The following is a 23,437-nucleotide window of genomic DNA, read 5'->3' on the forward strand; positions in this document are numbered from 1 at the left end:
GGAAGAATCAATCATCCCATCTCTTTTGGTACGTTTTCCTTAAATTAGTTTTAAATATATTAACTTGAACTCCGTGAATTTAGGTTTTTGATATCTTTGTGTTGAGAAATCTAGTGTCTTTTTAGGAAATTTGGAACCTTTTGTAATGGTCCCTTCCATAGAAGAATACAAATTGAACTTTAATACTAAAATAGTTATATGTGAGTGTTAAATAGTTTTGGAAACATTCATTTATTTCAATGTAAAGACAAATTCTGACTTTTTCTCAAAATAGATGCTTAAAATCTGTTAATATAGTTTTGAAATCTTTGTGTTAAGGAATCTAGAGACTTTTTAGGATATTTGGAACTTTGTGTATTGGTCCCTCCCATAGAAAAGTACAAAAAGAACTTTTTACCAAAATAGTTGTATGTAGATGATAGATTTTGGAAATGTACATTCATGTCATTGGAGAAAAAATATGACTTTTTGCCACAATAGATGTTTGTGGATGTGTAGTAGTTGTGAAGGACAACAAATATCATTATAATGAAGTTGTCTTCACGCTATTAAATGGCAGGTAAAATACATTTATTCCACCTATCATGTTACTAAAATTTAGAGTTTGACCATTTCATAAAATGTTTTGACTATCTACATTTGAAGGAATGAAACTATCAAGTGTCGTGCAGTAAGCGACTGTGCTACCCGTTTTATGTCTTTATGGGAGGCATCTGGATGCCACCTCACATATCAAACCGAACCGGTGTTTTGTGTATTGCAATTCTGGAAGGTTGGAGAGTATGAAGGTATGTACTATTAATAACACTCGCTTGATTGAACAAATGCTAAACACTATGTGGTATAATCATTAACCAAACTTTTATACCACTTAAAACATCGTTAGGTAAACCGTGTATTGTAAACACACTGGCCTCCTCCAAGATATTTATAAAACCGGAGTTTGAATGACTTGAGCATCACAAGTCCATGTAAGTTTTGAATGTTCATTAATATCAAGTAGTGTATCATACTAGAGTTTAACTTATGAATGTGTTTTCTATATCTTCAGCTTGGAATTTGCTGGACGTTATTACATAAATCATGTAATGGAGCATGAAGGAGAAACTACAGGGACGTAAGCTGAAGGCACATTAGTTTTCAAATTTTTTGTATATGCAAACTTGATAATATGTTGAATGTTTGTATGACCACCCTTATATGGGTTGCTTTCTATATTATCTTAATGGTCTAAACGAAGGAAGTCAATTAGAACATTAGCTCATATATTTTTAGACCAAAGAATTAACCAAATAACATTAGTTCATATATTTATAGACCAAAGAATAAACCAAAGTACATTAGTTCGTTGATTTCAGAGATCAGAATGATCTCCTTTCCTATATTATTCTAATTAAAATTAATCATAATGAATGTATTAGGCTCATTAAATACTTGAAAATTTGAAAATAGGCCTTTAAATCTTAATAAAGATATTACAAATGTAGAATACTATAGTAAACATCTTATTGAGTTCTTTTATTTGATTCCATTTAGAAAAATGGAATTGAGAAAATTTAAACATTAAAAAATAAAAAAATAAACTATTTCAGTATTTTAGAAAATAAAATTGAATTTATTTTCTAATAAATTCCTGCCCGCACAGACGTGCGGGTAACTCTCCTAGTAAGTTTTAAATTAAATGACTACAAATAGTTTACTTTATTTAATAAATTTTTATTTAAGTCTGTAATGACATAGATGTAATTAGAATTAATTAATAGGGTTTATTTGCTAAAACTTGTTTCGGGCTCTCTCAGGATGACACATCAGTATTTTTTCAAGAGTGTTTCTCTATAAATATATAGGGGATATGTATGGATGAGAGAACCAAATAACTATTGTTACCTTAAAGTTTAATTGTACCCTAAACTGGTTTAGTACTAGTGCCACTGTCGTATCACACAACATGAGTTCAAGACTTCAAGTATTGAGTTGTACTTCCCGTGATAATAACATATGCAACATTTAGGAAACTTAACAAAAAAAAAAAAAAAAAAAAAAAAAAATGAGTGTTGTTGTTAGTTCATCATCAACTCTTCAAGTACCGATTCTGACATTTACAGAGAGAGCTAAATCTCTGTCGGAGATTAAACAAGCTCATGCCTTTATGCTCAAAACAGGTCTTTTTCAGGACACCTATTCCGCGAGCAAGCTTATCGCCTTTGCTGCAACCCAAACAAACCCAGAACCCAAAACTGTCTCTTACGCTCACTCTATCCTCAATCGGATCGAGAGCGCTAATGGGTTCACTCACAATTCCGTCATCAGGGCTTATGCTAATAGCTCTACCCCTGAGATGGCTCTAGTCGTGTTTCGTGATATGCTTCTTGGCCCTGTTTTCCCCGACAAGTACAGCTTCACGTTCGTGTTGAAAGCTTGTGCTGCGTTTTGTGGGTTTGAGCAAGGAAAGCAAATTCACGGTCTTTTTATGAAGAGTGGTCTGATGACTGATGTGTTTGTGGAGAATACTTTGGTTAACGTTTATGGGAGAAGCGGTTACTTCGAGATTGCGCGTAAAGTGCTCGACGAAATGCCTGTGAGAGATGCTGTTTCGTGGAACTCTTTGTTGAGTGCTTATCTTGAAAAGGGTTTGGTAGAAGAAGCTCGTGCGTTGTTTGATGAGATGGAGGAACGGAATGTGGAGTCTTGGAATTTTATGATTTCGGGTTATGCTGCTGCGGGTTTGGTTAAGGAAGCAAAGGAGATCTTCGACTCTATGCCGGTGAAAGATGTGGTTTCTTGGAACGCTATGGTCACTGCTTATGCACATGTGGGTTGCTACGACGACGTTTTAGAAGTTTTCAATGAGATGCTGGATGTTTCAACAGAGAAACCAGATGGTTTTACTCTTGTCAATGTTTTATCTGCGTGTGCTAGTCTTGGTTCCCTGAGTCAAGGTGAGTGGGTACATGTTTACATAGACAAGCATGGGATTGAGATTGAAGGGTTTTTGGCTACAGCTCTTGTGGATATGTATTCTAAATGCGGGAAGATTGATAAGGCTCTTGAAGTGTTTAGAGCTACTTCAAAGAGAGATGTCAGTACATGGAACTCGATCATCTCGGGTTTAAGCGTCCATGGTCTTGGAAAAGATGCTTTGGAGATCTTCTCGGAGATGGTCTATGAAGGTTTTAAACCAAACGGTATCACATTTGTTGGTGTTCTGTCTGCCTGCAATCATGTAGGTTTGTTAGACCAAGCTCGCAATCTTTTTGAAATGATGAATAGTGTTTACGGGGTTGAGCCAACTGTTGAACACTATGGTTGTATGGTGGATTTGCTTGGTCGGATGGGAAGAATTGAGGAAGCAGAGGAGCTTGTGAATGAGATTCCAGCAGATGAGGCTTCGATTTTACTTGAATCTCTTCTTGGTTCCTGTAAAAGGTTTGGGAGATTGGAACAAGCAGAGCGTATAGCAAATCGGTTACAGGAGTTGAATCCACAAGAGAGTTCAGGTTATGTTCAGATGTCAAACTTGTATGCCTCTAATGGGAGATGGGATGAGGTTATGGAGGTGAGAAGAAAGATGAGAGCAGAAAGAGTAAACAAGAAGCCTGGATGTAGCATGATTGAAGTTGATGGGGTCGTTCATGAGTTCTTAGCTGGTGAAGGACTAAGAATCGACTAAAACTTGGTAATTTCCAAAAATTATATTGGTCTTGTTCTGTCAGTTATATATAATTAGTTAAAACCAAGAAGCATGAAGTTAGGGGAGATACATCCTAAAAGCTTATACTATTCACAGATCATAATGATGAATCAATCATGCACAGATCTTTATATTACTATTATACACCAAAATTAATGAAAATTCATATCGTTATGCACTTGCTGAAACACATGGATGATCATATCATGATATTCATTGGTATTGAGTCTGAGATAACAAACCAGAAGCTCTTTGAGTTCTTCAGGGTGGTTGATACCATTCTCCATGATCATTTCAATCATTGAATCTCTAAAATCCTTCTGAGGATCGCTCGAACATTTCACTACGGCAAAGCTTTCGTTCTCCATTTGTCTGTCTGCTGTTTCTATAAGAACCTCGTGCTCGCGTGCTCTCAGTTTAGCCTTCTTCAAGTCTTCGATAGCTTTAACTCTGCATTTTTCAGATGCTCTTGGTGAAAATACTCTTACCTTGTTGTTTTCTTTTGTCCCTAACTTGTTTAGCTCCCTTTTTAGGTACATAGATTTTCTCTGTTGGTCTGCCTTCAGCTTCACTTCTTTTAGTTTTACTTCCTTGAGCTTTTGCCACTGAGGAGCTGATTTTGTTACAGTTTGACCAAGACTCATAGAATCCTCTTTATTGTAACTTCCTGTACCTGTCCTTCTCGCTGGTTTTTTCGCCTTGACCTCTACATCTTGTTCTGATCTCTTTGGCTTTTGTTCAAGAAGCCTTTGGTCACGTCTCTCACATCTTTGCTTATCTCTGTTCACCTGAATTCTTGGCGTCATGATCACAGTTCCTTTGTCTCTATCCATTGCCTCTACTTCCAGAAAGCCACACGTCTCTCTTTTGAAGTCTCTTACTTTCTTCCTTACACTGCTCATTATCTCTTCAAACTTCTCATTTGATTCCCTTTCTGCTGATCTTGTTGCAGCGTTCTCCTTTTCTATTTGTACTCTCTGAAATCTTTTTCTGCTCTGAGTAATATCATTTCGACGTTTATAAGAACTCAAGGAAGATTTTGTAGACATGGTCTGGCTAGCTTCATCATCTTGCTTCTTCTCTTTTGCAGGTTTCAAGTCAGAAGAACCGCTTAACTTTGAAAACCAAGAAACAGGAGGAGCACGAGACAACCCGTAAGAAGAAGAAGATGAAGAAGAAACAGGTTTCTTCCTTCCCCATCTCATCATTCCTAATGATCGAAGAATCTGAAAAAGTTTGGTGCTGTCTTTGTTAACCGGGTTTCCTAGGCTAGACTATGAAGAGATGTATAAAAATGAAGGGATGTATCTAGAGCTTACGGCTGTAATATTGTTAGGTCGTTGTGTTTAATAGGGAGATGAACTTAACGGGTAAAAGCTAGTTGCAGTTTGAAAAAAAGAACCAAACCCGCCTGAAGAATCCTGTGACCACTTTTAGCCTAATTAACTTTTTCTTTTATTGGTTCTGTTATCTCTGGGTACGTTCTGGAATTTATAACAAAGTGGGGGACCAGTTTTATCAATCAAAAAACCAAACTTCATTGATGACAAAGACGTAGGCCTCTCTTTCTCTCTCTCTTTCTCTTCTTTCGGTGTAACGTGACCGACCCAAGAACCACAAGAATCTTCCCATCCTTTTAGTTTGTAGTAGCTGTCTTAATACCGTAAGAACATTGAGTTCTTAGATCATGGAATCTAGTGGCTTTGCAGTGGTTACATGATTTACACATCCCTAGTCATGTCGCAAAGCTGATACAAGTATTACCCTCGAAACCCGAGTGTCGTCCAACATAACAATATGATTGGTACTGGTCCCGGTCTCTCTCTGGTCCTAGTCTGAGAGGGTGTTATATAATCATGAAGAAGGTAAAGTTGATGGATTTTGTGTTATCTCAAAGTTAGAGATTTTGTGAAGTTTTGAGGAAGATGTGGTCCTGACCTTTAAAAGAACAGCTAAAAAACTCTCCATATGGATATATCACCTACCTTGAGGTATGGTTTGTGTCACCCCCCCCTCCCCCCCCCCCCCCCCCCCCCCCCCCCCCCCCCCCCAACAACTTGTTCATGATTTTAATTTAATTTTAGTTTCTTTTTTGTTTCTTCTTCTATATAGTATAGCCATCAAAATGGGGATAGAGAAGAGTTTTAAATTTTTATACATTATTTTTGTGTGTCGCTTGTATTGTCAAGACTTGGCATTGAAGCATTAACCAATTTCAGGCTCTTCTACTTTACTATCTGAAAAGGAATAAAAGAATAATTACAAAAAAGAATAAAACCCCATCCCGTAATTATAATTTTTTTCCTGACCAATAAGATAAATAAAACTGTAATTATGTAATTATATCTTTTAAGATTTTTTTGGAGACTAGTCTCATTCTCATATATATTTATCAAATAGGACAAGACATTAAAATATATCACAGCTACGTCCTTGGCGATAGCGACGATACGTACCCCGTTATGTTTTCTTGATATAGAAGAGTACATACATGTTGTAAATTAATTTTTATGGATAATTTGAATTATCAATTAAACCCTGTACTAAAAAGTTAAGTAGAGAGTTAAAAGATGGCTTATTATATATTAGACTATAGTTTGAATGTGGTTATGTTAGCCAATAGCCACGTGATTAAATTGATTGGTTTGATCATGTGGTTACCATAACAACAACATTCATTGTGTGGTCTACTACTTTTTCAAGATTTTTTTCTATGTGTTTACTTGCAGATTAGTTTATACAAAAAAAAACATATATAAAAAGATCATACAATAAACATAGTTTGTAGAAAAAAAAAGTATTGATCCAAACAGTCATTATTTTGGTTTATTAAGAATCTTTGACCCCCAATCGGATCCGGATGCAGTGCCGGCTTATCAGTTTTTTTTTTTTAATCTCTATTATATGTTAAAAGAAATATGGATTTCATTTTGATAATATATAAACATTGATAAGATTATAAAAAATTATTTTTATTCTACGTTGGAGTCAGTTGAGATAATTATAGAAGATAAAGAGTCTTTTGGTTATTAACTAGTAAAAATAAATCTTTAAAACAATTTTAATGAATTATTTTTGTATTACAAATTTTGTTTTTGTCTCTTTTACTTTATATTATTTTTTTGTGACCATTTATCTTGCATTATTTATTTTTGTACCCATTTATCTTGCATTATTTATTTTTTTGTGCCCTTAATCGTACGTTATTTGTCTCCTTAATCTATGAACCGGGGCGGTCGCACTCCTTGTCCTCCTATCTAAGCCGGCACTGTCCAGATGCAGTGATCCGCTGATACCAAAAGAACATTTCAGGTCGTCGTTGCGTTTTGTTTTAAAAACGTGTTGTAAATTAATACACGATCATCAAGTCACCTTTTGACTGTTTTAAACTTTTAATTGACTCGATTTTTGTTATCATGTAGTATTAAATTGTGTTTCCACAAATCAGTAGTATCATCATCAATGCAATGTTATTTTGAGTAACATACGATTTTCTTGTTGATACTAAAATTATAGTTGAATATTTGCGTTTCGGTATGGTATTCATTATTAGCAAACAAACAATTGGGAACACTGTATATGTAACCAATCTACATTTATCATAAGTCATTTTTAACACTTAAATATCCGAAAAATTAATGGTCCACACAAGAATTATTGTCTTCGTTTTCCTCGCTCTCACCATTCTACATGCGGGTTAGACTTAGTCTCATTAGATCGAAACCGCATTAAAGGGGTTCTTTTATCCTGGTTACTACTACAGTTTTTAAAAAAAAAAACAGAATTCTGATTACTATGCTTTAAACCCAAGATTTTGAATATGTGGTGTATGTGTGTATACGTTATTTTGCAGATATTGAAGCGACAAAGCCCAAAGGTGGTGAATGAAAATTCAGTTTGGTCTTTCATTAACAAAGGAGCTTCATTGTGTTGCAACGATCACCCCGAATTTGGAGTATGTACTAATAATAGTAAGTGTAACAAGTGGTGTCTTCAAGGTTGTAGCAACAAAAGAGGTGGCTTTTGCAAGAGAAAAAAATTGCCATTGCTACTGCATGTAAACTATAAACTTCACACTCTTTCAATAAATAAATTATCAATACAACTATCATTTTGTTCACATTTCGAGTTCAAATGTTTTTGTTTCAAACTTCAAATAATAATAATTAGTAAATAAAATCTTTAGGTGTGTGCTCTGCCTCTGAAGAACCCCTTTCAGCTACATCATCCAATCTTTCGTTTGAGTGGTTGCTTTACGGAGTATCTTCCAGAGCTGCGTCTTGCCCCCGATTTTGGACTCTCATCTCCCAGACATGTCACCTCAAGAGTTTGGTAGACCCAATGGTTTTGCCAAATCCTCAAAGGACCAGGTTCTATCTATCAAACTCCCTGTTATCCTATAGATTGTTATTAGCTTGTTTGGTCATACTCGATGTTCGAAGACTGCATCAGAGAACCCAATTATCTAGTGTGTCTTGGATGTACAATGAGTATATTAGAACTATGGCGACTGCTCAACTTACGACATTGTCCGTTGGCCCCCATATCTGGAATTACCACGTTTGCTTTAATTCCCTACATTCACACCCCTTCATGAAGCGCAGGCTATTTGTCTTTGTCCCCGGGTTCTGTCGACTGAAAATCCTATGTGGAATTCTTGATCACCATTTCCATGGCAGAGAGGACCCACTTGGTTTGATACGACACTACTTTTATTTTGTGCACCTGCTTTTAGCTTCTTCTCCGGTAATCTCTGCTGTTCCCATTGCTCTGCAACCATTATCTCCTTCGAAGCTCAGGTCTGATTTCTCTTCACCAATGTTCTTCCGATTACAATCTTTGTGTGGAATTCTTGATCACCATTTCCATGGCAGAGAGGATCCACCTGTTATGTTACGGTTCTGCATTTATACTCTGCGAATCCTGGTTTTAGCTTCAACTCTGAAATCTCATGCTCCTAAGGTCCTGAAGTTTCATGGCATTCTAGACCTGAATTCAAATTGTCGAGGTTGTGGTTATGGTCTGAGAAGCTTCTCAACCAATAACCACCCCTCGATGATTCTAGCTGTTTACTTCAGGTTCCGCATTAGTGAGAAAACATGTACCACCACCTCCATCACCCTCCGGGACTTCGTCCCCCAAATCCATACCTTGGCTGTACTTCTGCTGGTGCTCCTTCTTTCAGTTAGTCCCTTGGCTCTGATTCTACTATCAACGGCACTGTGTCCGTTGACCGTGACCTACTTGTCATCTCTCGAGATCCTCGATGATGTTCAATCTTGCAACCATGATCCCAAATGCCTACAATTGCTTCTTAGCCCTTGTGTTATAGCTCTCATGGAACCTTGCTTGATGTTTCCTTTATGTTTGTATTTGCTTATGGCTTTGGGGAAAGCCTTTTCTTGTAATCGTTTAAACTCTGGGATCCTTTATCCCTTTCTTTGTATGTTTTCTATTTGAATAAATAGAATCATCCTTTGTTCAAAAAAAAAAAAAAGTATAATAATAATTAGTAAATGGGCCAATAAAATAAAACCATTAGGTATTTGTATAAATAGCCAATCCTAATATACATTTGTAGCTTGAAGCTGAAACCACCTAACTATATAAAGGTAAGACAATTTTGAGATTTATTTTGCTGTACTATACTACTTCGCTTTCGATAGTCTTTATGAAAATAATATATATATGGATTTGCGCTACCACGTAATCATTTAAATGTGTTCATGAATTGCAATTGTGTTCTTAATTCAAAAGTTCACTAAAATAATTTAATTTGTTTATTAGACACTTAATTCTAGCAAGTGGAGCAGAAGGGTTTAAACATCCAATGTTTAAATTTCTTTTCAATAACAGTTATATATAATAATATATGAAAAAAAAATCAATCTAATTAATAATATTAGATTTTAGAAAACTTTTTAACTTGATTGAATACATTCCTTTAATTTGGGGGTAAAGAACCAAAGTATTTAAATAATGAGATCTAGTTAATTAAAGAGAGATTTGGTATTTTATTAGACCGAGATCACTTTAAGGTTTTGTTTCACTATTGTGTATAAGTATAACCCTTGTTTTCAAAAAGACAATTGCACGAAACCATCACAATTTCACAAGGTCCCGATCACTTCTTCTTTGTTCTTTTTATGTTGACATCTCTTATCCGATCACTGTCTGTTTTGGTTTATTTCGATTCGATTGCTTGTTTTTCAGTTTTAGGGATTTTGTAGTTTTGAAAGTCATATATATTAGCAAGGGATAATATGGATGGTGACAATAATAATCATGGAGCTCCTCATCGTGTTTCTATAGAACAGAAAAACAAGTGCGTAGATTTCATGAGGAAAGCATATGCGATGGTAGATGATCCTTCGACGGATTCGATAATCTCGTGGGGATATAACGGTGATAGTTTCATAGTCTGGCATCCTCCTGAATGCTACAGAGACCTTCTTCCTCGTCTCTTGGGTGTCCCAGACTTCTACAAATTTCGACTATATGTAAGTCTTGTCAGTTAATTTTTAGTTACTTGTTCTTCTTATAACATTGTAAAATTTGATTGGGGCCAAATTATAACATCTTTTTGTGTTTTATATATAAACAAACGGGGGATGGCATTGGCAGGGGTTTAAAAAGGTATTCTCGTCGGTACATTTGGAATATGCAAGGGATGATTTTGTTAAAGGGCGACCTGAGCTTTTGGAAAATATTGGGCAAAGCTTCCTTGAAGAACGTGAGAAGAAGATGAAGCCACTTAGAGATGCGATGAGAAATTGCAAGAACATGGATGAGGAACGTTTAGTCACCAAGGAGTGGTTGGCGACACTGGAAAGGGAGAGAAGGGTCCAAGTTGATAAAGATTTTTTAAAGGATGCTGATCTTCTTGTGCTACGCATCTCTAAGTATAAGGAGAGAAGGGCCAAATCTTTTGCCAGATTTGGTGGATTTTATTAAACAAAACCTTTTTTATTTATTTCTCTCTACCAGATGAGAGCGAATTCAAAGGTCTTGTGGGTTTATTTGTTTCAAGCTTTTAGCTATAGGGGGATGTGATGAAACAAATAACCCCTCTATGTTATGTTCTATTTGAGGTTGTGCATCTCTCTGGATTCCGATATCTAGTCTACATATATATTCTTCGTGCTAGGAAACCAATTGGCGAAAAAAACAAACAGTTATGGTTTACTTAAAGATATAGTAATATTCTTTTAGAAAATATCCACAATTCACACACAGATCTAACTAACACCACCATATGAAGAAAGAAAGATAGAGAAGAAACTGAAACTGGATTGTCTTAAAGAAAATCTTTTTTGATTTCTCTCTACCACATGAGAATTCATTTATTTGTTTCTAGTAAAAAAGTATATTTTGCAAATTTCATTTATTTGTTTCTAGTAAAAAAGTATATTTTGCAAATTTAATTTGTTCTGTTGCATATGAAGTTTTAAGATTATCTGTAGAGGCTGCCACACAAGCATATTTTGCAAAGATGACTCATTTGGTATTTGTGATTCTTAGCATTCTCCAAAACTGAATGCTATATTAGATCTTAATAGATGCCTCCTAATGTAGGGCCAAAATTGATAAAGCTTTAGCAAATGTAGCATTCGAAAGGGAGAGAAGATGAGAAGCTTTACCAAAACATGTTGAGAATCGATTGCAACTTGTAGTGGATAGCTCAACAATTTGATCAATCCTGATGATGTTTGAGTTAAAAGTTGCAACATATATCTTCATGAATAATCTCATATCTATTTTTCATTTGTTGCATAAATTTCTTTCATCTATCTAATGAGATCTTTAGTGTTGTGTAACTTATGAATACTCTCTACTGTATTTATTACTCTAGATCTGGTTTCAAAGTTCTATTTCATTTTTTCTACTACAGGTATATCTTCCAAAATTCATTTGTTTTGTTGCAGATTAGCTTTAGAAAACAAAATTAGAAACAAATGAAACTTTTGAATATTCGATTGTGAATGATCCTTCAACGGATTTGATCATCTCGTGGGCACCGAACGGCAATAGTTTCATCGTTTGGAATCCGCAAGAATGTTGCGAAAACCTTCTTCCCCGACTCTTACAAATCAACGACTTCGGAAGATTTCTAGAATATGTAAGTTTTTGTAAATTCCTTCATGAGTCAAAATTAAATTCAATTATTATAAATTCTTTTGTGACCGATGTTGCTAATATATACAGTATGTTGTTTGTACGTAACGTAACGTACAGGGCTTTAGAAAATTGGAGCATGGACAAAAATTGCAATTTGCATGCATTTATTTCGTGAGAGGCCAACCTAGCTCAACTTTTGGCCAAGATTGTCGAACGCTAATTGAAAAGGCTGAGAGATATTCATGCGGTTGATCATTTTCGTAATCACACGATTCCTTACCTTCGGAATCTTGCTTATAGCCGGGTGAGTTTTTTTTTTTTTTGGTCTCTTGCTTTAACTTAACTTAATTAGTGAAGTTAATCATATCATTAACCAGTTTGAAATTATTATTGTTTAATAATATATTCGCAGGAGACTTATAATATTGAAGACTTGCAAACTGGCCTTAAGCTTTTAGAAGTTTTTTTTTTTTTTTCAAACAAACCCCATTTCATTAAGCTAGAGACAAGAGCTCACCTCTATGATGAGTCTTTACAACCGTCAACACACTTACATGGGAAGATATCAAAAACAAATATGAATAGGTTCCTAGCAAACCACATCATCCCAACATGACAATAAAGATACAAACATAAAGTACGACAACATAAACTAATACTAAGAAGATAGAAGGGCATACAAGCCACATAGATAGGGTGAACCGCAAAGCGGATAGTCCACATGAGATGGCGAAAAGCTGTCCAAGAACGAATCACCGGTCGCAAAACGACAAATTGCCACAATGGAATGCAAAGATTCTGACGGGTTTTTAAAAACCTAACTCGCACTAATGACAAATCATTAGCTCCCTGGAAAAGGAGACAGCATGTAGGATGGGAATGAATTCCCAAAAGTCGAGTACCCGAGAAAAGGTCCAAGATGCAACCACCTTGCCGCACCACATTGAAAGATCTATACCAAATGGATAGCAAAAAGCGGGAGTCAAGAAGAAACTGCGTAGTCAAGAGAGTAGACATGAAGGAAGGGCAAGAGAGTCAACAACAACAACCAAATCTTGAAAAAAAATCTCTCTTTATAAGAGGAAATTTTATTGAAGGACTCTCGTTAAATGAGGAAATTGAAGTACTTTTATAGCGTGTGTTGCTCCACCAGTGCTCTATTCGACTTGAAATTGTTTGTTTTATTATCCCCAATAACAAGCAAACTAAACACTGGCCTAAAAACCAGAAAAGACTCATATACAAAAGAAATCTTAATAGACTCATCAGGTCCAATAACATGAAATATTTTCTCTGGCCCACAGACCAGGATAATTGATTCTGACCCACTTCGATTAGTTTCTCCGCTGTTTCTCGCCTATCATTGGTATCACAACTCAAGGTGCAGCGGTTAACCGGAGAGGCAACCAAGAGCATCGGAGCAACTTTCCGGTCTGGTGGGACAAACCTCATCTACGGGATTAACGGAAGTTTCATCACCATTAAAGTCTTCGCATAAGAGTCGAGCATGTGTTTCGGCGGCGGAAACCCGATACACCGGAGTGATGGAGTGACATGGGGAAAGGTTCTCTCATCGGTAAGACCATCACTAGAAAATTCATCTGAGCAGGGCCTTATGTCAACCATACGACTTTTAGTAACAGATCTGGAAGCTCTCGAGAGAGATCTCGATCTGGCGAGAACATCAGTACAGAAAAAAATCACAAGATCTTCACAGCGAGTGAGAGAGAATGAATGAGATTCTCGTCGGGAAAGCACAGACAACAAAGACAACCCATCTCGACTTATGACTAGCATAGCCGGAACAAGCAAAGACGGAAAAAAAATGAGCAGATTTGGTGACTCCAATATGGGGGAGACGACCGAGGGCAAAACTAACTGCATCGGAGACATGAGATTGTGCTCAAATAGGAACTTCATAAGGTCATCACAACAAGTGAGAGATTGGAAAGATTATCGCCGGAAACATATACGGCGGAGGCAACTCATCTAGGCGTTGTCTTCATGTTAAAAGGACTATGCCTGAAAGGGGGAAACAAACGATGGAAGAGCAACGGCGGAGCTGTTAGCGGTGATGAACTTCAATGACTCTCTCGGGCTTTGTGTCAGAGAGAAAATAAAACTAGGGCGAACTCATTTTTTATATATAGTTTGATTTTAAGCTTTTAGAAGTTATCGACAACCTTCTTAGCAATTGGAGGATGTCCACTGAACCAGATGGATCAAGTATTATCTCCTTGTTGGAAAACTTTCATTTACCGTCCTTATGAAATAATCAAATGTGATTGAAGAAGACTTGAAGTGCTTTGCCTTTGTCTTGGTTTTAGGCTTTTAACGATTTAAACTTTTCCAGCATTATTGAGATCTTGACACACAAGATCCGTAGCTTGTGTTCATTATGTAAACGCACTTCTTGATGCGTTAGCGTCTGTGGTGTACATAGCGCAGTTCTTGATGCAAATAAGCTCAACGAACAGTTCAACAGTTAAAACTAATGCATTTATTATTTGTGGTAAGAACATATTCAGAAACATTATAAATTGCAAAGAAGCTACACTGATTGTGATGATTACAGTAAAATCTGCGTATGAACGATCAAAGAACAAACGCTTTTTTCATCTAGTTGGAGATCTAGTCGACAGACATTTTCCGCATGACACGAGCTTCAGCAACGAATGTGGTCTTGCCCTTCTTGTTCTCACCTTTAACCTCGTGGCCTATCATTTACAAAGTTTCCATTTTTTTCAATTACCGATAACCAAAAAGTTTTGATTTTTACTTAAGATAAAGAGAGTTTGGTTGTTACCTTGCGACGTGTGCCTCTTGAGGTTTTCCAGCATAACAAGCTTCTTGATCTTGGTTCAAGTCTCCTGTAAGAAAAAGAAAGAGTTAATATTTTTTACTTGATATATCTTTAGGATGTTTGATTTGAGTGTTTAGAGATTCTTACAGATTCTCTTGTTCCAGCTTCTCGGCTATTGACACGGCCTTACGTTTAGACCAACCGTTTTGGAGTGAGCATCCGTCAGCTTGCTGGATCACATGAGCCAACGAGACCTTACCTCTCACAATGCTTTGACTCTGGCTTGCTTCCAAATGTTTCCTTCTAGCTCGGGCTAATGCAGAAGAACCAACTCGCTCTGTCCTCTCTTCTTCATGTTGCTTCTGTTGTTGTTGTCGTCTTTGTCCATTAGATTCAGTAACTTCAACTATCTCGCTTCTCCCACTTCCATCGATGTTGTAATCGTGGCCAATGAGTGCTAAAGATTGTGGCAGGCTTTTATCTTTCACAGGTGGGTGTGGATGATGATGATGATGCCCATTGTTTCTTGGATCTTTCTTTGTCTCGCATCTGATCTCTATCGTGATTGGACACTCAAGAACCTCCTCAAATGCTTGCATGATATGGCCACGAAATTTCTCAGCTGTGGATTTGGTTAGCGGCGAGCTGAACATTAGATGCACAGTAGGAGCTGCCATAACACCATAACAAAAATAACAAAAACATTTAGCTTCAAAAAAATTTAGAACATCTAATCTAAACACAAAATGCATTACCTGATCCAAGGCTAAGAGAGACAATTCTTCCTTCTTTATAAAGAAACTCTCTCAAACCGTTAACTCGAGGCTTCTCGATAACTTCTAACCAAATCTCTTCAACAGCAGGTCGGTTTTTTCTACTATCACCTCTTCTTCTGTCCAAACCAGAACTTCTTCCACCTGCTGGATCGCTAGAAGGATCAAGATGGTGATCTGAGCTTTCTCTACCTCCATTGTTCTCTAACGGTACTGGGCTACGGTTAAAGCTAGTATCTGCAGTGGAAGAACGTTGAAGCAGATAGTTCTGATCAGGAGCTAGTTGAAGCAACGCGGCTGTGAGCCAAGTCAGTTTATCGTTTGATACTCTCAGCTGTTTCTCTGCCTCGGATAACGTCTTAAGGGCCTGTCTCAGTTTCTCCATATCTTCTTTAGGTACTATAAATGGTGATCAAAACCAAAAGTTGGATTAGAACAAAAGACCATAAACAAAGCTATTGCAATGTTAAGGTAGGCTGGAAAATGTAGAAACTCACATGGTTGTCGCCGAAAGAACTTTCTTTTATGCCGATCTTTAGTGAAATCATAACTACCCGCAAGAATATCTGTTATGACCGTTGCAAGCTGAGACATTAAAGCCAATGGTTCTACACTTGTTTCCATTATAGTTCTCAGATTCTTCACAGTATTTACAGTATCTGCAGATAAAGCTAAATCAAGAAGATCCACTAATTTCTCATCAGAAACAAGCCCAACCTGAAAAGATTAAAAGAAATTTTCAGTTAAGAAAACTTTCCAACTTTCAACTGTGATATCAGTGAGAAAGAACAGTGCTTACCAGTTCCTGAACTAAAGGAACAGAGATCCTCTGTCCTAACAAACTCAACTGTTCAAGAGTCATCTCAGCATCTCTTAATGAACCATCTGATCTCGAAGCAATGAGCTTCAATGCATCTTTATCTATTTCAATCTCTTCTTTTGATGCAATCCATTGCAACGAGTAAACTATATCCGCATCCTTCAGTTTCGGGAAAAAGAATTTCTGGCACCTCGATATGATCACATGAGGCAAAACATCAAGACTCGAACACACGAGGATAAAGACAACACGGCGTGGCGCTGCTCGGTCCACCACTTTGGACAATGCATTCCAACAATCAGATGACAAGGTATCACAATCATCAAATATGAACACCCGAGGTGACTGAGATGAAACCATCACATTTCCATTATCCAGTAATAAATCCATGATGTTCTCAAAGTCATAGTTCCCGACAGGACCCACTTCCCGAATGTTCCAGCTTTTACCCATATCATGTGAAACACAAGAACTGCAAGTGCCACAAGGCTTTGGCTGTTCCATGGAATGACAGTTCAAAGCCCTTGCAAAAATCCGAGCGCAAGAGGTCTTTCCAGTTCCATTTGGACCGTGGAAGACATACAAAAGTCCAAGCTTTCGTCTAGCAACTGCATTAGAAAGAGCTTGTACCACTAGATTCTGCCCCAGGAGATCCCGGAATGTTTTAGGCGTGTATTTCTCCGTAAGACTCTGATGCTGTTGCTGATGTCGATGCCGTGCATTTATATGGCTCTTCTTTTTGTGTTTTTTCTCCCCTGATCTTCCTTCTGAAGCAAGGTCAGAATCATCTTCGTTCTTGAGAAGATTGTCTGCAAAAATTCCTAGCTCCCCTGAGTAATCATGCACCCAACCTTCATTCTCTGCACTATCAACTAGTAAAGGAAGTGCTTCACCATCAGAGTGGATAAAGGAGCTTGAGCCATCATCAGATTGTATCATCATCATATCAGAACCATTTCTCTCATTGGTTTCACCTTTCCTTCCTCTTGAATCAGACATACCACAAGACAAACTCCTACCCGCCTTATCAAGAAACGTTTTCCCTCGGTGATGAATTCTCGACCAATTAAACGGAATCCCACAAGCTTTAGTCATGTTCTGTTCCCCAAATCCCTCTTTCTCTACCTCATGCTTCTCACCTTGAGGCAATGTGTTAGAAGCAACAGACATCTCACTCTTACCACCACCACCACCAGTATCTCTACTCTTACCTCGAACTCTCCTCGTCCCTCTAAATTTCCGCCTTTTAGGCCGACTCATTCCACCCGTACATCCCCGAGTGTTACTACCTCCACCTCCAACTCCATACCTAACCCGAGGACGAACATTAGATGAAACCACATCATCACTATCACCTACAACAACCTCATTACGCTGATCAGATAATGTCTTAATCATAGCATCATTAACCCTGCTAAGCCTCCTACTAGCTTTTGAACCCGAATTAACCGAAGCAACACCATGAGAAACAACCTCATTCACATTTTGATACTCATCCCCAATTCTATAACTCTTTCTACTAGATTCCTCTCTCTTAACTCTCCTACCACTGTCCCTTTCACCACTAATGACAGGACCCGACCTATCATCAGAAGGAGTCACTTTAGATGTCCCAAAATTAACAACAGGTGAAGAACCACTCAAAGCAGACAGCCTACGATTAGACTTCTTATGATCAACAGACCTTCTTCCTCCTTCCACATGATCTCCTTTCTTCGGAAGCAAATCAACAACCGAAGGAGGAGTGTTCCAAGCAGGAGGGCTAGCAGAAGGATCTCTAAGCGAACGTGACCGTTGGAGAACAATGAGGTCTCTCATTAAGGCACGGTCAGTTAAAACAGGACTCTGCTTATGCATATGGTTCTTCAAGTGGATACAGTTGGTTAAATGGATGTGGTTACGAAGATGCTCACCGATGTCTCCATTTGCATCTTTGAGAATTCGATTCCGAGTTGAAGAAGAAGAAGCAACTCTTGTCGTAGTGGTCGTCGTCATTTATCAGAGCTTTGTCTCTTTCCTCCTCGGAATCTTGCATAAGAACCAAATCGAATTGTATCTCATTTTTTTTAAAACCAAATCTTCACAACTTTCCAAAATTTGAAGTGATTTTGTTTTGCAACAAACTATGGCAATTAATTAGCTTTGATTCGCCACACACAAAAAAAAAAAAAAGATTACAACTTTTTGAAATCTCTCACAAACCCACTACGAACGAAGAAAGAAGTTCCCGAATCGAACTAAATTAGTGAAATTGAGAAAACAAAAACCCAAATGGGGAAAGAGTTAAAAATGGAAACTTTGGAGCTCTCAAGGGAGGAAGCTAAAGCATCAAAATTTCTGGTTCTTGTACACTAAAGAAGAGAGAACACTTTGTATTCTCATTAAAGATGAGAGAGAAAGGGAGATAGAAGAAATTGATGAGAGTGAAAGAGAAAAAAAAAAAAAAAGAGAGAGGCAAGTGGGGATTGTCGTTGTTGTTAGTGACCTCATCAGCCACAGAACCAAACAGAAATCAAGAAAAAGAAACGGCAGCGTTTTAAAAAGGAATCACAGATCTCTCCTCATTTCTTCACCAAACTTTCACATGCAGGGATTCAGAGGAAAAACTAATGGGGTTTTTTGTGGAGAAAACGATGGCTTTTGGCAGAGAGTAGTAAACACCTCCCTTTCGGGTAGAGGCTTTTGTTGTTCTTTTTAGGTTTCTAGTGAAAGAGAGAGAGAGAGAGAAGTTAAAAGGAGGGGGGAGGGGACAGATCTGTTTGCAGACACGAACACAAAGGCATATAATATGAACAATAAAGAAGTGTGTCCGTTTGTAGGAGAAGCATGCAAAGATTAAAATTATGTCCTTTTCTCTTCTTTTTTTGCTTAATTAAAAAAGTTCCGACCTTTGAACTAATACGGCTTGGTTTTTTGTTAATCTTTGTTACGGGATTTTTAAAAAATAGTCGTTGGCATTTATTTTTCTTATTCTTGTTTTTTTTTTTCAATTTTGTTGGCTTGTTTTGTCCGTCATATGATTGGGTCATTTGAAAGCTTGGAATAATCCAGTTAAATGTACAACAATTTTAAGAACTTCATCTTATGACAAAATACTTTTTAATATGACATAATTTGGATTGATGATAAAGGATAAGAAATGTCCACTCAAGCTAGTCAAATCTTTCTAGTCATCAAAATAACAATAATACAAAAGCAGTCACAACTATTTTTTTTTTCCTTGGTAATATGATTGGGTCATGGGTGGATTCTACCGTTAGAAATCCATTAAAAATATTCTTACATTAATCTCAATTCAGTGACAAAAGTTTACATTCTTACTAATGATTTCATTTTTATTTACTCGTAAAATATGGTAAAAGGATTAAGAGATGTCCACTCAGGCTAGCCAAATCTATCTACTCATACAACAGTAACAATCCAAAGTAATTCTTTTTTCTTACATCATGGATATTTGTAGAAGCTCTTTGACTTATATCCTCTTTTGTTTAAGTTAAGGTTTCTACTTGTAACTATTCAAAATGGATATGTGTCATCATTTCTAAATATAATCACTGTTAATAATCATTAAATGATCGAGATGAATAGTGTCTCTACGTAAGTCGTCACGGACTAAAATTTGTTTTCTAAATTTGACGGAAAACAAAAGAAATTGGTATGCGTTATATATATATAAACTATATTGAAATGGTTTCTATCTCAAGTAAGATTCCATAGTTCCATTATCAAAATATGTACTTAGTGTGTGTTTTATTGCCAAAACTGCAATTAGGCAAGAAATAGGATACGACAAAACGAAAACAAAAAAAAAAGCATCCGGGGGATAACTATTGCGGTCAACGTCCGATCACGTGCGCACATCCAAAGTTTGAGACTGAGATTGATCATTACAAAAAAAAAAAAAAAAAAAAAAAAAAAGTATGATCACTGAATTTATATATCAAGATGCTTTTGTTATTTCAGTGGGATAAAATCATAAAACTAGGAAAATGTAATATATATCATGGAGCTCGGGTTTATTTATGGGCAATTATCGTAAATACTACTAAAATAGGTTTTTATTCTAAAAATACCACATAATTGAACTAAAGTTCTAATATTAAAAACTAATTTCTAAATTTTAAATATTGAACCATATCCCTAAAAACTATACCCTAAAACTAAATGTGTCAACCTGAACCTAAAAAAAAAAATTCTACATTCTTAAAAATCAATTTTTTGTGTTTGTGGTAATTTTGGAAAAAAAAACTTTTGTGGTATTTTTGGGAAAAAAAACTAAATATGATATTTTTGGAAAAAAAACTTTTTTAGTGGTATTTGAAGGAATTTATCTTTATTTATACTCTAAATATTTAAAACCAGATTCATTATATGATAGACTGATAGTATATAGTTAACTGATCATAACTAACAACATATCGTATAACTTTTAACTAACATTCTCAAAAGATATTAAATGTTAGTAATTACTACGACACAAGTGAAGAAGGCATAGGATTCGGATAAAAATAATAGATGGGAAAGAGAGGGTATGGACTATGGAGTAGCAAAGCATGATGGACCACCGATTTGGATATTGGAAATTAGTAATATAGTCTGTCGAAGGAAGGCGAGATCACGTGTCTTTTGCGAGACTCATAACATGAGACATTTTTTTCACTAATACAATAAAAACATATCAATGGATTCATATGTATCTATGTGTAACCTATGCTATATACAACACATACACGGTAACACGAATTTAAATTTAGGCACCTGAATTTTTTTTTATATACATATACGTTGAATCGATCTATATATACTGTAGTACTTAATTAGTTTGGTACGTAGAACTAGAATGCTTTTAACTGTGACATATAGATAAACATAAATACATAATGGTCAAACTATATCTGTTTGACAAAAAAAAAAAAAACTATATCTAAATATCTTTTCTTATTGACACATCATCTAGCCAGATCTTTTTTGTGTGTTTGTATCTTTGCTTTCACTTTTCATGGCCTAGTTGAAGAACTTAGTACCTAACCTTACATTTATTTTTGGGACCAAAACCATAATTTAAGTGAAACATTAGACAAACATTAAACTGGTCCAAGAAAAAACAAAAGTTATGTTTTAGCGCAGCTAACAAAGTTTATATGCATGGGTAAAAAAAAGTCATATATATCACTATTGGACTCTTCTTTATAATTTGTTATAACGTTGTTCACATTATTTTTGGTTGCATATATTAATAGTTATCGTGTATAAATAGAAAGAGATGGGTGGAGCTAGTGTGGATGCTTTAAATTTATCAACTACTTTGGAAAAAAGTTGAGAATGGGCACGGCTCGTGAACAAGATTTTTTTGATCAACTTTACGTACAACGATTATGATGATTTAACAGCATATTACTAAGTGACTCATATCTTATAGTATAAATAAGGATTATGCTGTTTTCATGTTTCTGCGTTAAATATTATTTTCATATTGTTTTGGGGTCAAATATATTGTTATCTACTTACTTCACTAATTATCTATACCAAAAAAGAAAAGGAAAATATGGACGTTGACAAAATAAATGGAGACAAATTAGCACTGGCGACAAATATTTTGACTGGGGCACAAAACATATATATTTAGAATATTAAAACTATATAATAAAAAATATTTAAAAATATATTTTTGATACCTTGACTTTGCATTTTTAATGAGCCAAAGTTTTAAAAGTATTTTTTCTATTGGTATAGAAATATCTTTTAAAAGTGTTAACTAGAAAATACACAATTACAAACTTACAATTCAGTATAAAATAAACATTTAGATTTACTTATCTAACCATATCTCACAAACTTAATATTTTAAGATATATATATATATATATAGTACAGTAAAAACAATTCATTTAAAAATTAAATTGGAAATAGAAAAATTAAACAAAACTAAAATCATATAAAATTATTAAAGAAAAATAAAATTAAATAGAATAAAGAAAATGCACAATGCATTTAGTAGACAAAAAAGGAATTAATAGGAAATGACTAACAAAGACATAGAAAAAGTATAAAATTGTAACTCAAAAAAAAAAGAGAAAAATAAAATAGAACATATATGGTTTGAACTCACGACCAAAGTAATTCTCATGGGTACCTATTTGCCAAATGAGCTGAAAGATATAACTTCACATTATCACTGACTAGTTTTTAAAAAGTAGTATGGGGCACGTGCCCCACCTGCTTATTGCCTAGATCCGCCCCTGCAAATTAGGAATATATAAATGAAACAAGTACTACTCCTCGATTCCTAAATAGTTTTCGCTTAATAGACCAAACACTGACAAAAATTCTGTACCAAATAAAAACTATGTTTTTTTGTCGTCTGAATTTATATTAATCCAAAGATGGAACCAACCGATTTACAAATAGACTAACCACTAATAATTTAGCTAATTAACAAGTTAGCCTAACCTAGTTCCCCCATTTCGACAAGATGGGTTCTATACAAAATATGGAAGTCTTGTATACCAAAAAACCAACCAAAAGTTCCTTTAACCTTGAGAACTTTCATCAACCCAAAAAACAAGCAATCAAACAGAGGACAAACCTCTTTCTTCCATGAAAACACCACGAAGCCAAACTGGAAAACCCCTGGCCACATAACATTGATATCTCATATCCACCGTAACACTTTGGGCTATAAGGTTTGCTCCTCTGTTTGATGCTATTACTTCCAAAACTAACTTCCAATCCTTGAAGTGCCTCAAAAAGCTGTGAAGAGCCTCCGATTGAACTTTAAAAGAGGGTCAGGCGTTTGGCCTGTTCACTGCACCAACCAAGACTTTAGATTGGACTGCAAATATCACTTTATCCACTTGATGACTCCCCATGCTTTCCATAGTCCAGAGTAAAACTCTCAGTGGTGCATCCTCCTTATTTGCTATGTTTGCGAATGCTCTTCTACTGTGCAACAGAACCTCTCCCTTTGAATCTCTTAAAACCCAGGATCCTCCTACAGTTTGATTTCTTTTTGACCAAGAAGATCCCACATTGCATTTTAACCAATTAACGGGTGGTTTTTCCCAACCACTGCCTATGTTTGCCGCTCCATGGTTGTTTTCAGGTTGCCCTGTAATGATTACTCCTTCTTCTTCTTGCTCCAAAATTTGTGCCTCAAACCATTCTGAAACGTCTTCTTTGATTTTCTCTATCGATTCCAGTGGAGAGAAAACCTTCCCCTCAAATATAAAGGC

The 23,437-nt window shown here is 36.0% G+C and overlaps 4 protein-coding genes and 1 pseudogene across 4 annotated transcripts; 3 read left to right on the top strand and 2 right to left on the bottom strand.

The window, feature by feature from the left end:
* The first annotated feature begins 1,908 nt into the window (after positions 1 to 1,908).
* On the top strand, positions 1,909 to 5,149 carry LOC147935957 (pentatricopeptide repeat-containing protein At4g18840-like). Its single transcript, XM_087469277.1, has 2 exons — positions 1,909 to 3,676; positions 4,782 to 5,149. Exon 1 carries the CDS (start codon positions 2,048 to 2,050, stop codon positions 3,668 to 3,670), a length of 1,623 nt encoding a protein of 540 aa, XP_087325403.1. The 5' UTR covers positions 1,909 to 2,047; the 3' UTR covers positions 3,671 to 3,676; positions 4,782 to 5,149.
* Positions 3,795 to 4,899, bottom strand: LOC104718435 (transcription repressor OFP5). The gene has a single exon (XM_010436187.3). It carries the CDS (start codon positions 4,897 to 4,899, stop codon positions 3,844 to 3,846), a length of 1,056 nt encoding a protein of 351 aa, XP_010434489.1. The 3' UTR covers positions 3,795 to 3,843.
* A 2,180-nt stretch (positions 5,150 to 7,329) lies between the features above and the next one.
* On the top strand, positions 7,330 to 7,752 carry LOC109126831 (putative defensin-like protein 27 pseudogene; annotated as a pseudogene).
* Positions 7,753 to 9,782: 2,030 nt separating this feature from the next.
* On the top strand, positions 9,783 to 10,907 carry LOC104718438 (heat stress transcription factor A-4a-like). The gene is made up of 2 exons (XM_010436188.3): positions 9,783 to 10,191; positions 10,316 to 10,907. Exons 1-2 carry the CDS (start codon positions 9,955 to 9,957, stop codon positions 10,643 to 10,645), a joined length of 567 nt encoding a protein of 188 aa, XP_010434490.1. The 5' UTR covers positions 9,783 to 9,954; the 3' UTR covers positions 10,646 to 10,907.
* A 3,385-nt stretch (positions 10,908 to 14,292) lies between these two features.
* On the bottom strand, positions 14,293 to 19,048 carry LOC104718439 (protein STICHEL-like 3). Its single transcript, XM_010436189.3, has 6 exons — positions 16,185 to 19,048; positions 15,883 to 16,102; positions 15,368 to 15,784; positions 14,760 to 15,282; positions 14,616 to 14,679; positions 14,293 to 14,526 (listed from the first exon to the last, which is right to left on the bottom strand). The coding sequence occupies exons 1-6, from the start codon at positions 18,198 to 18,200 to the stop codon at positions 14,425 to 14,427; spliced, it is 3,342 nt and encodes a 1,113-aa protein (XP_010434491.2). The 5' UTR covers positions 18,201 to 19,048; the 3' UTR covers positions 14,293 to 14,424.
* Between the last annotated feature and the right edge of the window lie 4,389 nt (positions 19,049 to 23,437).

The sequence above is a fragment of the Camelina sativa genome, chromosome 10 (genome assembly GCF_030686135.1).
Source record: "Camelina sativa cultivar CO46 ecotype springtype chromosome 10, ASM3068613v1".
NCBI lineage: Eukaryota > Viridiplantae > Streptophyta > Magnoliopsida > Brassicales > Brassicaceae > Camelina > Camelina sativa.